This window comes from Rhinopithecus roxellana, chromosome 2 (assembly GCF_007565055.1).
Source record: "Rhinopithecus roxellana isolate Shanxi Qingling chromosome 2, ASM756505v1, whole genome shotgun sequence".
Classification (NCBI taxonomy): domain Eukaryota; kingdom Metazoa; phylum Chordata; class Mammalia; order Primates; family Cercopithecidae; genus Rhinopithecus; species Rhinopithecus roxellana.
Window position 1 is genome coordinate 37,602,613 of NC_044550.1, and position 13,034 is coordinate 37,615,646.

Sequence of the window (13,034 nt, forward strand, 5' to 3'; positions counted from 1 at the left end):
CAAAGAATCAATAATGTTAAAATGGGGCCGGGCACGGTGGCTCATGTCTGCAATCCCAGCACTTTGGGAGGCCGAGGCGGGTGGATCACCTGAGGTAAGGGGTTTGAAACCAGCCTGGCCAACATGATGAAACCCCGTTTCTACTAAAAATACAGGGTGGGCACAGTGGCTCATGCCTGTAATCCCAGCGCTTTGGGAGGCCGAGGCAGGCAAATCACCAGGTCAGGAGATCGAGACCATCCTGGCTAACACGGTGAAACCCCGTGTCTACTAAAAAATACAAAAAATTAGCCGGGCGTGGTGACAGGCGCCTGTAGTCCCAGCTACTTTGGAGGCTGAGGCAGGAGAATGGCGTGAACCTGGGAGGCCGAGCTTGCAGTGAGCCCAGATGGCGCCACCGCACTCCAGCCCCGGCGACAGAGCAAGACTCTGTCTCAAAAAAACAAAACAAAAAATTACAAAAATTAGCTGGGTGCGGTGGCGGGCACCTGTAATCGCAGCTACTTGGGAGGCTGAGGCAGGAGAATCACTTGAACCCGGGAAGGAGAGGTTGCAGTGAGTTGAGATCACGCCACCGCACTCCAGCCTAGGCAACAGAGCAAAGCTCTGATTCAAAAACAAACAAATAAACAAAGCAAGCCATACTGTCCAAAGCATCTACAGATTCAACGCTATTCCTATCAAACTACCAATGTAATTTTTCACAGAATTAGAACAAACTATTCTAAAATTCATATGGAACCAAAAGAGCCTGAACAGTCAAAGCAATCCTAAGCAAAAATAACAAAGCTGGAAAAATCACACTACTCCACTTCAAACTATACTACAAGGCTATACTAACCAAAACAGTATATTACAGACACAAAGCAATGGAACAGGATAGAGAATCCAAAACTAAAGCCACACACCTACAACCATCTGATCTTTGACAAAATTGACAATAACAAGCATTGGAGAAAGGACTACCTATCCGATAAATGGTGCTGGGATAACTGGATAGCCTTATGCAGAAGAATGAAACTGGGCCCCTACATTTTACCATATACAAAAATTAACTTAAGATGGATTAGAGACATAAATATAAGACCTAAAACTATAAAACCCGAGAAGAGGCTGGGCATGGTGGCTCATGCCTGTAATCTCAACACTTTGGGAGGTCAAGGTGGGAGGATCACGAGGTCAGGAGATCGAGACCATCCTGACCAACATGGTGAAACCCTGCCTCTACTAAAAATACAAAAATTAGCTGGGCGTGGTGGTGTGCATCTGTAGTCCCAGCTACTTGGGAGGCTGAGACAGGAGAATTGCTTGAAGCCGGGAGTCGGAGGATGCAGTGAGCCAAGATCACACCATTGCAGTCACTCCAGCCTGGGTGACAGGGCAAGACTCCTACCCCCAAAAAAAAAAAAAAAAAAAAAAAAAAACCTAGAAAACCTGGGAGATATCATTCCAGACATTGGCCTTGGCAACGAATTTATGACTAAGTGCTCAAAAGCAATTGCAACAAAAACAAAAATTGACAAGTGGGACCTAATTATACTAAAGAGCGTCTGCACAGCAAAAGAAACTATCAACAGAGTAAACAGACAACTTATAGCCTGGGAGAAAACATCTGCAAACCATGCATCCGACAAAGGTCTAATATTCAGAATCTGCAAGGAACTTAATTCAATATGCAAAAACCAAAAACTCCATTGAAAAACAGGCAAAGGACATGAACAGACACTTCTCTTCTCCAAAGCAGACATATACATAGGCAAGAAATATACGGGAAAATGTTCCACATCACTAATCATCTGAGAAATGCAAGTCAAAACCACAATGAGATACCATCTCCCACCAGTCAGAATGACTATTATTAAAAACAAAACAAAACAAAACAAAAAAAGAACAGATGTTGGACAGGTTGTAGAGAAAAGGGAATGCTATATATTGTTGGTGGGAATGTAATTTTAGTTAAGTCACTGTAGAGAGCAGTTGGGAGATTTCTCAAAGAACTTAAAACAGAACTACCACTTGACACAGCAGTCCCACTACTGCATTTTTTCACCGAATATCTGTCATGCAGCCAATACAGACTTAATTTTATTTTTTTTAATTATTCTTTTTTGAGGCAGTATCTCACTCTGTTGCCCAGGCTGGAGTGCAGTGGTGCGATCTCGGCTCACTGCAACCTCCAATTCCCTGGTCCAAGCAATTCTCCTGCCTCAGCTTCCTGAGTAGCTGGGATTACAGGCACAGGCACCACCATGCCCAGCTAATTTTTGTATTTTTAGTAGAGATGGGATTTCAACATGTTGGCCAGGATGGTCTCAATCTCCTGACCTTGTGATCTGCCCGTCTCAGCCTGCCAAAGTGCTGGAATTACATGCTTGAGTCACTGCGTCCAGTAACTACGACTATTTGTTGTAAGACTAAAATAATTCATGCTAACAGTCATTTCAATTATAATGTATTTAATGAAATAAAGGAAAATAAAGAAAAATGAATCATTCTGTCAAAAAAAGCCATGTGCACTTGCATGTTCACTGGAGCACTATTCACAACTGCAAAGATGTGGAGTCAACCTAGGTGTCCATCAATGGTGGACTGCATAAAGGAAATGCAGTACATATATACTATGGAATACTATGTCGCCATAAAAAAGAACAAAATCATGCCCTCTGCAGCAACATAGATGCAGCATTATCCTAAGCAAATTAATGCAGGAACAGAAAACCAAATACTGCATTTCCTCACTTACAAGTGGGAGCTAAACAATGAGTAAGCATGGACCTAAAGAAGGGAGCAGTCAACACTGGGGACAACAATGGGAAGAAGATGGGACAGGGGGCGAGAGTTAAGAAACTACCCATCAGGTACCATCCTCACTACCTGGGTGATGGTTATACATCAAACCTTAGCAACAGGCAATTTACCCATATAACAACCTGCACATGTAACCTTCTAAAACTTTAAAGTTAGGGGGAAAAAGTGTTTAGAGAAATGTTTATTTTCATAAATAAACACATTTACATATGAAACAATACTAATGTATGTTAATAATTTATAAAAATTTAATATAAAAGCAAAAAAATTAAAGGATACTAGAGTAATACAGCTTGCAGTATTTTTTCACAATTCTTTTAAGTATTCAGTAACTACTTAACTGACAGGAAAAAATAAAGAATAGGAATGGCAATTAAAATGCTAACTCTAACCAATCATTTATCTAACAAATATTTGTCAAGCACCTAATATTGATTTAATTTTATGATATAATCTTACCTTGATGAAGTTTAAAACATAGTTGTAACTTCCTAAAACAGAATGTCCCCAACTATGACTATTTACTGTAAGACAAATAATTCATGCTAATAGTCAATTCATTTATGTTTTAAATTAAAATATTACTGTTTTAGATTACAAAAAAAGAGTCAAAAAAATTTTTTTTTGAGATGGAGTCTCACTCCACTGCCCAGGCTAGAGTGCAGTGGTGCGATCTTGGCTCACTGTAACCTCCACCTCCTGGGTTTAAGTGATTCTCTGCCTCAGCCTCCCTAGTAAGTTGGGATTACAGGCACCTACCACCATGTCCAGCTAATTTTTGTATTTTTTGGCAGAGACAGGGTTTCACCATGTTGGCCAGGCTGGTCTCGAACTCCTGATCTCAGGTGATCCACCCGCCTTGGCCTACCGAAGTGCTGGAATTACAGGTGTGAGCTACCACGCCTGGCCCAGAAATTTGTTTTAAATTTAACTCTGTTACTGAGAAGGCTTTATTAAAAAAGCAAAAGTGAATCTTATCTTCATATGACCTAAATTATTATAATCTATAAAGAGATGTGGGAACACTAAAAAAATCAAACAGAAGTCTCTTTGTAGACAAATCCAATGAATCCATTTCCATTAAAATTACCTTAAGTCAGCCAAGTAATATACTGCTTCATTTATTCTCCATGCTCTCTCCAATAAATGAACTATGCTCTTCAAAAGGACATCCTTTTAAGCAAGGGGTCATAATGAAACATGTCTACCAAATAACCTATCACAAATGCTAGCATCTCAAAATCTAACATCACAGAAGTTTTCATGTAATCCCAGCACTTTGGGAAGCTGACAGGAGGATTGTTTGAGGCTAGGCATTCAAGACCAGCCTAGGCAACATATTGTGACCTTGTCTCTTAAAAAAAAAAAAAGTTTTCAAATTAATGGTAAATAACTTTTGACACAAAAAATGTTTATGGCACTTCCACCTGAGGTATAAACATAATAAGCCAGACTTTATTATACCTACAACAGACAAAAAGCAGAGTACAAAGCAGTAATATTAATAATAAAAGGTAAATACATAAAAAAAGAGGAACAGTATTTGCTATCAATAAATGTATATAAGGAATTATAATATTCTTTCCTAATTAGATTGAAGAGTAATGTTTTTAATGAAATAAAGGAAAATAAAGAAAAAGGCATCAGAATTATATATCCTCTTGGACGATTTTTCCCTAAGTATGCTTCTCAAAATAATAGACAACAAAGTTCCCTGGAGGAAAAAAAAAAGGGTCTGGTCAGATAAATTTGGCAAACACAGCTTACTTTTTATCTACATTTTAAAAATATCTGAAACTATGACACAGTGCCTGCTTACAAAAGCTTGCATAAATATTACAGGTTTTTGCTTTGTTTTTGGTCATTGCACACACTTCTTTGCTGACAAAATTTTTTTCTTTTTCTTGAGACGGAGTCTCGCTCTGTCGCCCAGGCTGGAGTGCAGTGGCCAGATCTCAGCTCACTGCAAGCTCCGCCTCCCGGGTTTACGCCATTCTCCTGCCTCAGCCTCCCGAGTAGCTGGGACTACAGGCACCAGCCACCTCGCCCGGCTAGCTTTTTGTATTTTTTAGTAGAGACGGGGTTTCACCGTGTTAGCCAGGATGGTCTCGAACTCCTGACCTCGTGATCCGCCCGTCTTGGCCTCCCAAGCCTGGGATTACAGGCTTGAGCCACCGCGCCCGGCCGACAAAATTTTTTTCATGGACATCCATTCAAATTTTTTGAAGCACACCTTGGTAACGCTAGGGCATGTAAAATTTAAATGATTCTAGCTTTTAAATCAACCCTACATAATCTACATAATTAACCTTCCAAAAAGCCATGTAGTATTCAATAGGCCCTACTTAAAAAGAGTGCTTGGATATATACGTGACCAAAACACAAATCATCATTACAGTTCTCTCCAACATTGTTATTGCAAAACAGGCCAAGAGAGAAAACACATTCCAGTTATGACATTGACCTGGTTATTAATATAGAATACATCAACCCAAATAGGAATTTCAGACTACACATTTATAGTAACATGGTATAAAATGTGCTTGACTAAATGAAAACTATGTCTAAATTTAAGTCCACACTCTTTGATAACAATTTTTATTGAAAGAAAGTATGGCTGTGTTTATATTGCTAGCCCTCTTGCTTTCTGAGACAGTTGATGCAAGTTCGATCTGGAAAGAGACCCCGTAACAATGGTCTAATTCTGTATACTTTTTATGGACATTAGCAACTTTCATGTCTCGGGGTCCAACCTGAGAACAGAAAATGCATCTATGATTCATCATCAAATGTAGTTAACATTTGCTTGGAATTTATAAGAAACTAGCTTTAAAAAAGGTACAAGTGGCCGGGCGCGGTGGCTCAAGCCTGTAATCCCAGCGCTTTGGGAGGCCGAGACGGGCGGATCACGAGGTCAGAAGATCGAGACCATCCTGGCTAACATGGTGAAACCCCGTCTCTACTAAAAAATACAAAAAACTAGCCGGGTGAGGTGGCGGGCGCCTGTAGTCCCAGCTACTCGGGAGGCTGAGGCAGGAGAATGGCGTAAACCCGGGAGGCGGAGCTTGCAGTGAGCTGAGATCCGGCCACTGCACTCCAGCCTGGGCGACAGAGCGAGACTCCGTCTCAAAAAAAAAAAAAAAAAAAAAAAAAAAGGTACAAGTTGGGGGCCGGGCGCAGTGGCTCATGCCTGTAATCCTAGCACTTTGAGAGGCTGAGGTGGGCAGACTGCCTGAGCTCAGGAGTTCAAGACCAGCCTGGGCATCACAGTGAAACCCCGTCTCTACTAAAATACAAAAAAATTAGCCAGGCGTGGTGGCGTGCGCCTGTAGTCCCAGCTACTCAGGAGACTGAGCCAGGAGAATTGCTTGAATCCAGGAGGCGAAGGTTGCAGTTAGCCGAGATTATGTCACTGGACTCCAGCCTCGGCGACAGAGCGAGACTCCGTCCCCCCACCACCCAAAAAAAAGGTGCTAGACGGAAGGCAGATATAAAACTAAGCACACGTAAGCATTCAAAAGCATGAAGTTCCTGGTGGTCTAGTGGTTAGGGAAAAAGAGAAAACTAAAAAACAAAAGCACGAATAGAATTTTTACTCTGATAATGTTAAGTTGCACCCAGCAAACTGTGTTAAGGCTAAAGAGGCTTCAATCACCAGAAATCAGTGTCAAGTAAAAAAGAGAAATGAAAATTTAAAAGTACATGACTCTAAAACAGAAAAAGTTTAATGTGGATGAAATTCTGGATTTAAAATATCCAGTACTTTATAGAATTGACTATCGTATGATAAAATATTCACTACTTGACAGGTTCTGAAGAACATCTTTCTTTTCCAGACAGTCTCGCTCTCTCACTCAAGCTGGAATGCAATGGCGCAATCTCAACCACTCACTGGTTGCTCACTGCCAACCTCTGCCTCGATTCTCCTGCCTCTGCCTCCCGAGTAGCTGGGATTACAGGCATGTGCCACCACGTCCAGCTAATTTTTGTATTTTTAGTAGAAACAGGGTTTCACTATGTTGGCCAGGCTGGTCTCAAACTCCTGACCTCAAGTGCTCCACTTGCCTTGGCCTCCCAAAGTGCTGGGATTACAGGTGTGAGCCCCCTGCCTGAAGAACATCTTAATATCAGTGCAAAGTTACCCTTAATTAAGAGTATGAAAAGCTAGATACTATACAATCGATCACATAACTCTCACACAATTAAAAGATATGTAAATTCAATAAGAAAAAAAAAAAAACAGGAAAGCAGTCGAAGCATTTAGTAAATATGAAAAATCCCTTAAGTAAAAAGCTTGACACAATGAACTTCATTTGAGAACTTCAATTTCTAGTCTTTATAAAGTATTGTTTTAGTACCTAATAATGTGTAAGTTGCTACGATTACAGATCTGTGATTTCTTTCAAATAAAACTATAATTCATTTATTTCACAAGTACTTACTGGGTATCTACTACTGTGGAAAAACAAAAATTAAAATACATTATGAACCCTGCCCTAAAGACACTTTAAGAGTCTAGAAGGAATAAGATATATGCACACTGTAGTTAAAATGTAAAGGTATCTCAGAAAGGAAAAAGTATCTGAAATGTGGTGGGGGAAAAGTACAGATTAGGGAAGGCACTGATGATGAATTTAAATAACAGGTCGAATTCAGACAAAGAAAAGAAGCCTTCCATTGGAAAAAGATGTTAGAAAAAGCAAGAAAGATGGAAAGCCACAATGAAAAAAATTTAATTTTGCAGAAATGGAAAAAACTACAAAATAATAAATGATAATATAGAAGCTAGGGGTTCCAAGCTCTAGTAACTCAAATATCCTGGCCAGACTAAATCACCAATTAAAACATCTAATATTGTATATACACTCTACTGATGCTCTATAAATACTTCTAAATTAGTAATCCATGACCCCTTTTACCTGTTGTACTTCCTGGTGGAATGAAATAGTGAAACAAGTTTTATTCATACTGTACCTCGGAATAATTATTTTCAGAAGGCAAATTACTTTATTGGGGAGGTGATTAAAAAGAAAAAAATAGAAGACAAATTACTTTTCCAATTTTGAATGTACATACTCAAAGTTAGGCAAGAACAAGAAAGGACCCTTTCAGTATATGCATACAACATACACAAGTGATACTCAAGCTTGATTTTGAAATTGTGATATAAAAACGATGTTGTTCCATCCACAGTGGCAAGATCAAAATGTTCTAGCTCCAACTCTTCAACATTGTGCAAGCTGCTCTAGCGCTCTGTGCCTATAAAATGAAGAGCCTCTATCTGGGACTTTCTAGCTTTAAAATCCTATACACTCTGAATTCCATTCCATCTTTTCTACAGAAGTCACTGTCACAAGGCCAATAACAACAAAAACAGGAAAGGGTATTCTTCGTTCAACCCACACATAGTAAAAATTACCCCTTATTATATATCTACTAAGTGCCAGGCTCTTTCTACTTATTTCACTTAATCTTCATCAAATCCTGAAGAGCAGGCATTTTCTTCCTTTTACTTAGAGGGTATTAGCTATCTCTTACATATCCAATCCAATCAGGGGTGGAAAGCCAGGATTCAAATCAAGGTCTAATTCCACAAAGCAAGCTGTAATAAACCATATTTCATAACCTGATGCCACAAACACAAATATCAGATAAACAAGTGGTGGGCTGTGATTATGGTATGACCATGTTAATCCAGACAGAACATGATCTTCTAGTAGGGTAGCTCAGACTGCCTTGTTGCCAAGTGGGAATGGATAAGTGAAGCCAAATGTGTGCGTGTGTTGTGTATGACAGCGAGAGACAGAAGTGATTTTCAAATGAAAGAAACATATACCAGCTTTCATCTTACGCTTTAAACAATTCTAACCAGACCTGTGCAGTTAATTTTTTTTTTGAGATGGAGTCTTTTCATGTTGCCCAGGCTAGTCTCAAAAACTTCTGGGCTCAAGCGATCCTCCTGGCTTAGCATCCCTTTAGTTGGGATTATAGGCCTGTGTCACTGCAACTAGCTGCAGTTAATTTTAATAATATTATATAAAGTTCTCAAAAAGTATTGAAATATAAGCATGAGCAATAAAGTGTAGGCTTTGAAGTAAGGTACCTCTTGGTTGAATCCTGGCTCTATTACTAGCAGTATGACATTAGTCAAGTTACTTCACCTCTCTCTCTTTTTTTTTTTTTTGAGACAGTTTCGCTCTTGTTGCCCAGGCTGGAGTGCAATGGCGCGCAACCTCCGCCTCCCGAGTTGAAGCAATTCTCCTGCCTCAGCCTCCCGAGTAGCTGGGATTACAGGCATGTGCGACCATGGCCGGCTAATTTTGTATTTTTAGTAGAGACGGGGTTTCTCCACGTTGGTCAGGCTGGTCTCGAACTCCCGACCTCAGGTGACCGCCAGCCTCAGCCTCCCAAAGTGCTAAGATTAGAGGCGTGAGCCACCACGTCCGGCCTACTTCACCTCTCTTAGCCTCATTTTTTGACTTTTAAAGTGAGAATACCTATCTTGCAGGGTCGTTAACGATGAAAGCAGAATGTGGAATATAAAGAGCTCAGCACAGTACCTAGCACAAGGTAAGAGCCTGAAAAATGAAAGCTACTATATTATCCCTCAGGATCCCATTAACAAAGTTGGCCATTAAAGTGTTCTACCTGGTCACTTTAATGTAGATCTAAAATTCTTCTCAAATAAAAAGTGTATTTCAAAAAGGCATACACCCTCGGTTCCACTAAACACTAACCAAACTTCAAAATAAGTATATTCTAAACCTAGAATCTAAGCAACTATTAAATACCGTTTTCAGTGGCTAAACTTTGTTTTTTTTTTCTTTTTTTAAATAACGCTGCAAATCTTGTCATTACGAGTTCAGGCAGAAAGCGATGGATGTGTCCCCAAAGAGGTTTGAGCGCGAAAGATCCCCACTACGTCCAAGGTAGCATTTGCCAAATGATATATATTTGGGTGAGCCCGAAAAGCGGGATCTGAACAAATAACACCAGGCAGAACGACCGCTCTTCCAGTTGATGGGACAGGAGCAGGTGGATTTGTGCTTCAAAGAATATCGTTTTATTCTTAGCCACATGCTCTCACCAACAGCTGGGTTTTAAACCTTCTCGTAGTCTTCCCCAACGCCCCAGTTTCAGACTGCAAGGGAGGGAGCAGGACTTCAGGCTCCTCTCGGCCAGTGCAGACACAGGCGAAAGGGAAGGAGGGAGGGGCCCAAGGCCCCGAGGGGCGTGGGAGGCAGTTCGGGCCAGCTCGGCCCCGGAACCGTCCCTTCCCGGGCGGTACCACCTGCGGACCACTCTCCTAGCCCGACCTTCGGGGCCTACAGAGCTGTGGGGCGCGGCTGCCGTTAGGGCGGCCGAGCCGCAGCAATGGGGAGGGAGCTGGGGGCGTCAGTGAATAACTCTGGGATTTCAGGAGCGGAAGGAGGGCAAAGGGGGAGGTGGCATGTGGATCCCCCTCCATGGTGGGACGCTGGAGGTGACCTTCGGGTCTCCCAGTGCTCCGTCCCCGTCCCTGCCCGGACCCCTTCCCAAGTCCCAGACCCGCTGCTCCTCTCACCGTCTCGGCTTCTGTGTGCTGGGGTCCGGCACTCTGACCCCCCATTACCCCGCGGAGGAAATTCATCTTGCCGTTCAGCCACCAGGTTTACCGGCCCCTCCGGAAAAAAAAACGAAGACAACTTCCCCCGCCCTCCGCAGGGCCTGGCCCCCAATCCCGCACTCTACACTCTCCTACTGCTGCCACCACCGCCTCCAACTCGGCGGCCACTCCAGCCCCCTAGGCCCGGAAACAGCCGCCACCGGCGGCCAAGATGCGCATGCGCGGGGACGTGGCATTACGTGGCGGCCCGAAGGTTGAAGGCAAAAGGGGAGCGGAGGCGAAAGGAACCTCTTAGCTAGGTTCCACCGAAGCCCCACCCACTTCGCAGGCCCCGCCTCCCGCCGCAGGGGCACGCCTCCTCCCGCCCTTCGCGGATTGATCCTGCTGGCCGCAGCCACCCACGTGGTCGAAGCCCGGCCCTGCAGGCTGGAGAGGATTTGATTAGACTACGCGTTTCGACTTGCAGGGTGTTTAATTGTTGCCAAGCGGGACTTACTGCAAGCTATCAAATCTGAGGTCTTATTTTGTTGAGTCGAAAGTGAAATTTTTCCTTCGGCCGACGTGACAGGTAAGGGTTCCTGGCCCCTGGGAGGGTTCGCTTGGTTTGACGGTTTACTAGTACCAGCATTGTGGCTTTCTGATCCCAGTAAATTGCATTTATTTACAGGGCTTTGTTTGGTGGTAAAAAGGGTTACTAGACACCCCTCATTCCACTGCCACTGGAGGGCGCATTTCTCAGCTCTTTCTCTTCAAACCTGCTGAAAGGAATTCCTAGATCTAAACACCAGGTACACCTCTATTTTCAAGTGTCATCAGGAGGAAACCCACCAAACTCCACATTTAGCTTGCTAGAGAAATACATTGTTCTGCTGTGTCAGTTCGGCGAGTAACATAATGTTTTGTTATTAACTCTCAACCCCTGTGTTTTCCATTTTTTTTTTAACATGAAAAAATGTCATTTTCTCTAATTGATATGCCTGTTCCTTTGGCAGTGAGGTTGTCAGTACACACGCTTCTGGAATTGTCTTGTAAATTTCTTGAGGCTAAAAAGCACAGGTCTAGTTAGCTAACTGACTCATGCATCTCTCCCCTTGGATTCCCCACGGGTCTCAGATTCAGCATTTAAAATTGAACTCGTCATCTACCCCTGCCTCCCTTAAAGAAAAAAGTCAATATGCTCCTTCTACTGTGTGCGTGCCGTGCTCAGTAGTACCACTGTCCAAATAATTGCCTAAGCTAGACAGGAAGCTGGGAAGAATCTTAGACTCTGGCTTTCTACCCACACGTGTCCAATCAATAGTCATGTCCTATCATTTCTGTTTATAGAATATTTCTCAAATAGGTCCTCTGCTCTCCATCCTCGATGCCTGTGACATAGATTATGTTCTTCTCATCATTTCTCGTTGAGATTACAGCAACAGCCTCCTAACTAGTTTGTCTGCATTCAGCCCTGGCTTCCTTCCAGTCCAATCTCCAGTCCATCCTTGGGTGAGACTAACAACAACAAAACATCTGTTCATGTCAGTCCTCTTAAAATCCTTCAGTTCCCCATTCTTTCCAGAATAAAGTCCAAACTCTTTAGTTTGTCATACAGGCCTGTTATGATCTGGTTCCTGCCTACTTTTTCAGCTCCTGCCTCCCCCACATACTCTGGGCATTTTTCTCAGACCTGGATATGCCCTTCCCCTCCCTTCTCTTCATCAAGCAAACTCCTGCTATTCCTTAAGACTCACCTCTGGCATCATTCTTGAAAGCTTTCCCTAAAATCTAGGTACATATCTTTATGTTAGCACTTTGCAGTTATTAATACTGTATATGGTGTACAGTTCAACAAATGCTTGCTAAACCAAACTGTTAAGGGCAGGACTATTTTATTCATTTTATATCTCTGTTGCTTACCACTGTCTCATAAAAGCTGATATTGATGGATAAATGAATAAATCATTTAAAGAATATATGAATATTATACTAATGAGGAGGTTCCCTTTTTTTAATCTGTAAAGTGAAACTGTAGGGAACACATCATAGGCAATGTGTTTCCTAGGGCCAGCGTTTTAAGCCTGGGCAACTTGGAGAATGGTGGGGTCATACTGCCAAAAATACTGTGCACTAAGCATTGTCCTCTGCTTTAAAACTACACACTTGACATTTTACCTTAGACATTTTCCATGGGAGCATTTTGTTGCAGCCTAAAAAAGTAGTAAATTACTCAGCATTTTTATTACTAAGAAATGCATGCAAAGAGCTTCACTTAAGCCCCTAAGCTTCACCCCTCCCTGAACCTCACTTCACCTTCTCCCTGAACCTCACTATACCCCATCATCAGGAATGAGGCTTATAGATGGAGTGGGCCACAAATGTCTATTACTCCTCTTATTTAATAATTAAAAAGAGTGCCTTGACATTTTAGCAAAGTTGTTTAAAGGCACCAGCCTTGTCAAATGTCCTGTTTTGTTTTAAACTTTGGTGGGTACAGTAGGTTACTGTACTTCAGTGAGTAAAGTAGGTTACGATACTTGAGTGAATATAGTAGTAACAGCTTACTATGAGTTTTCCCTGCATTTGACCTGTTTTCTTCCCTAGCAGCATCCCCTGCACAGGAGTGATGGACAGTTGGGTT

At 42.2% G+C, this 13,034-nt stretch overlaps 1 protein-coding gene across 5 annotated transcripts in view; it reads right to left on the reverse strand.

The window, feature by feature from the left end:
• Positions 1-10,736, reverse strand: part of USO1 (USO1 vesicle transport factor) — a 91,773-nt gene extending 81,037 nt beyond the window's left edge. For all 5 annotated transcript variants that reach the window (XM_010377117.2, XM_010377115.2, XM_010377116.2 and 2 more), the window contains exon 1: positions 10,373-10,736. In XM_010377117.2, coding sequence (XP_010375419.2) covers positions 10,373-10,438 — 66 coding nt within the window. In that variant the 5' untranslated portion in view covers positions 10,439-10,736. The remainder of the gene's footprint in view (positions 1-10,372) is intronic.
• Between the last annotated feature and the right edge of the window lie 2,298 nt (positions 10,737-13,034).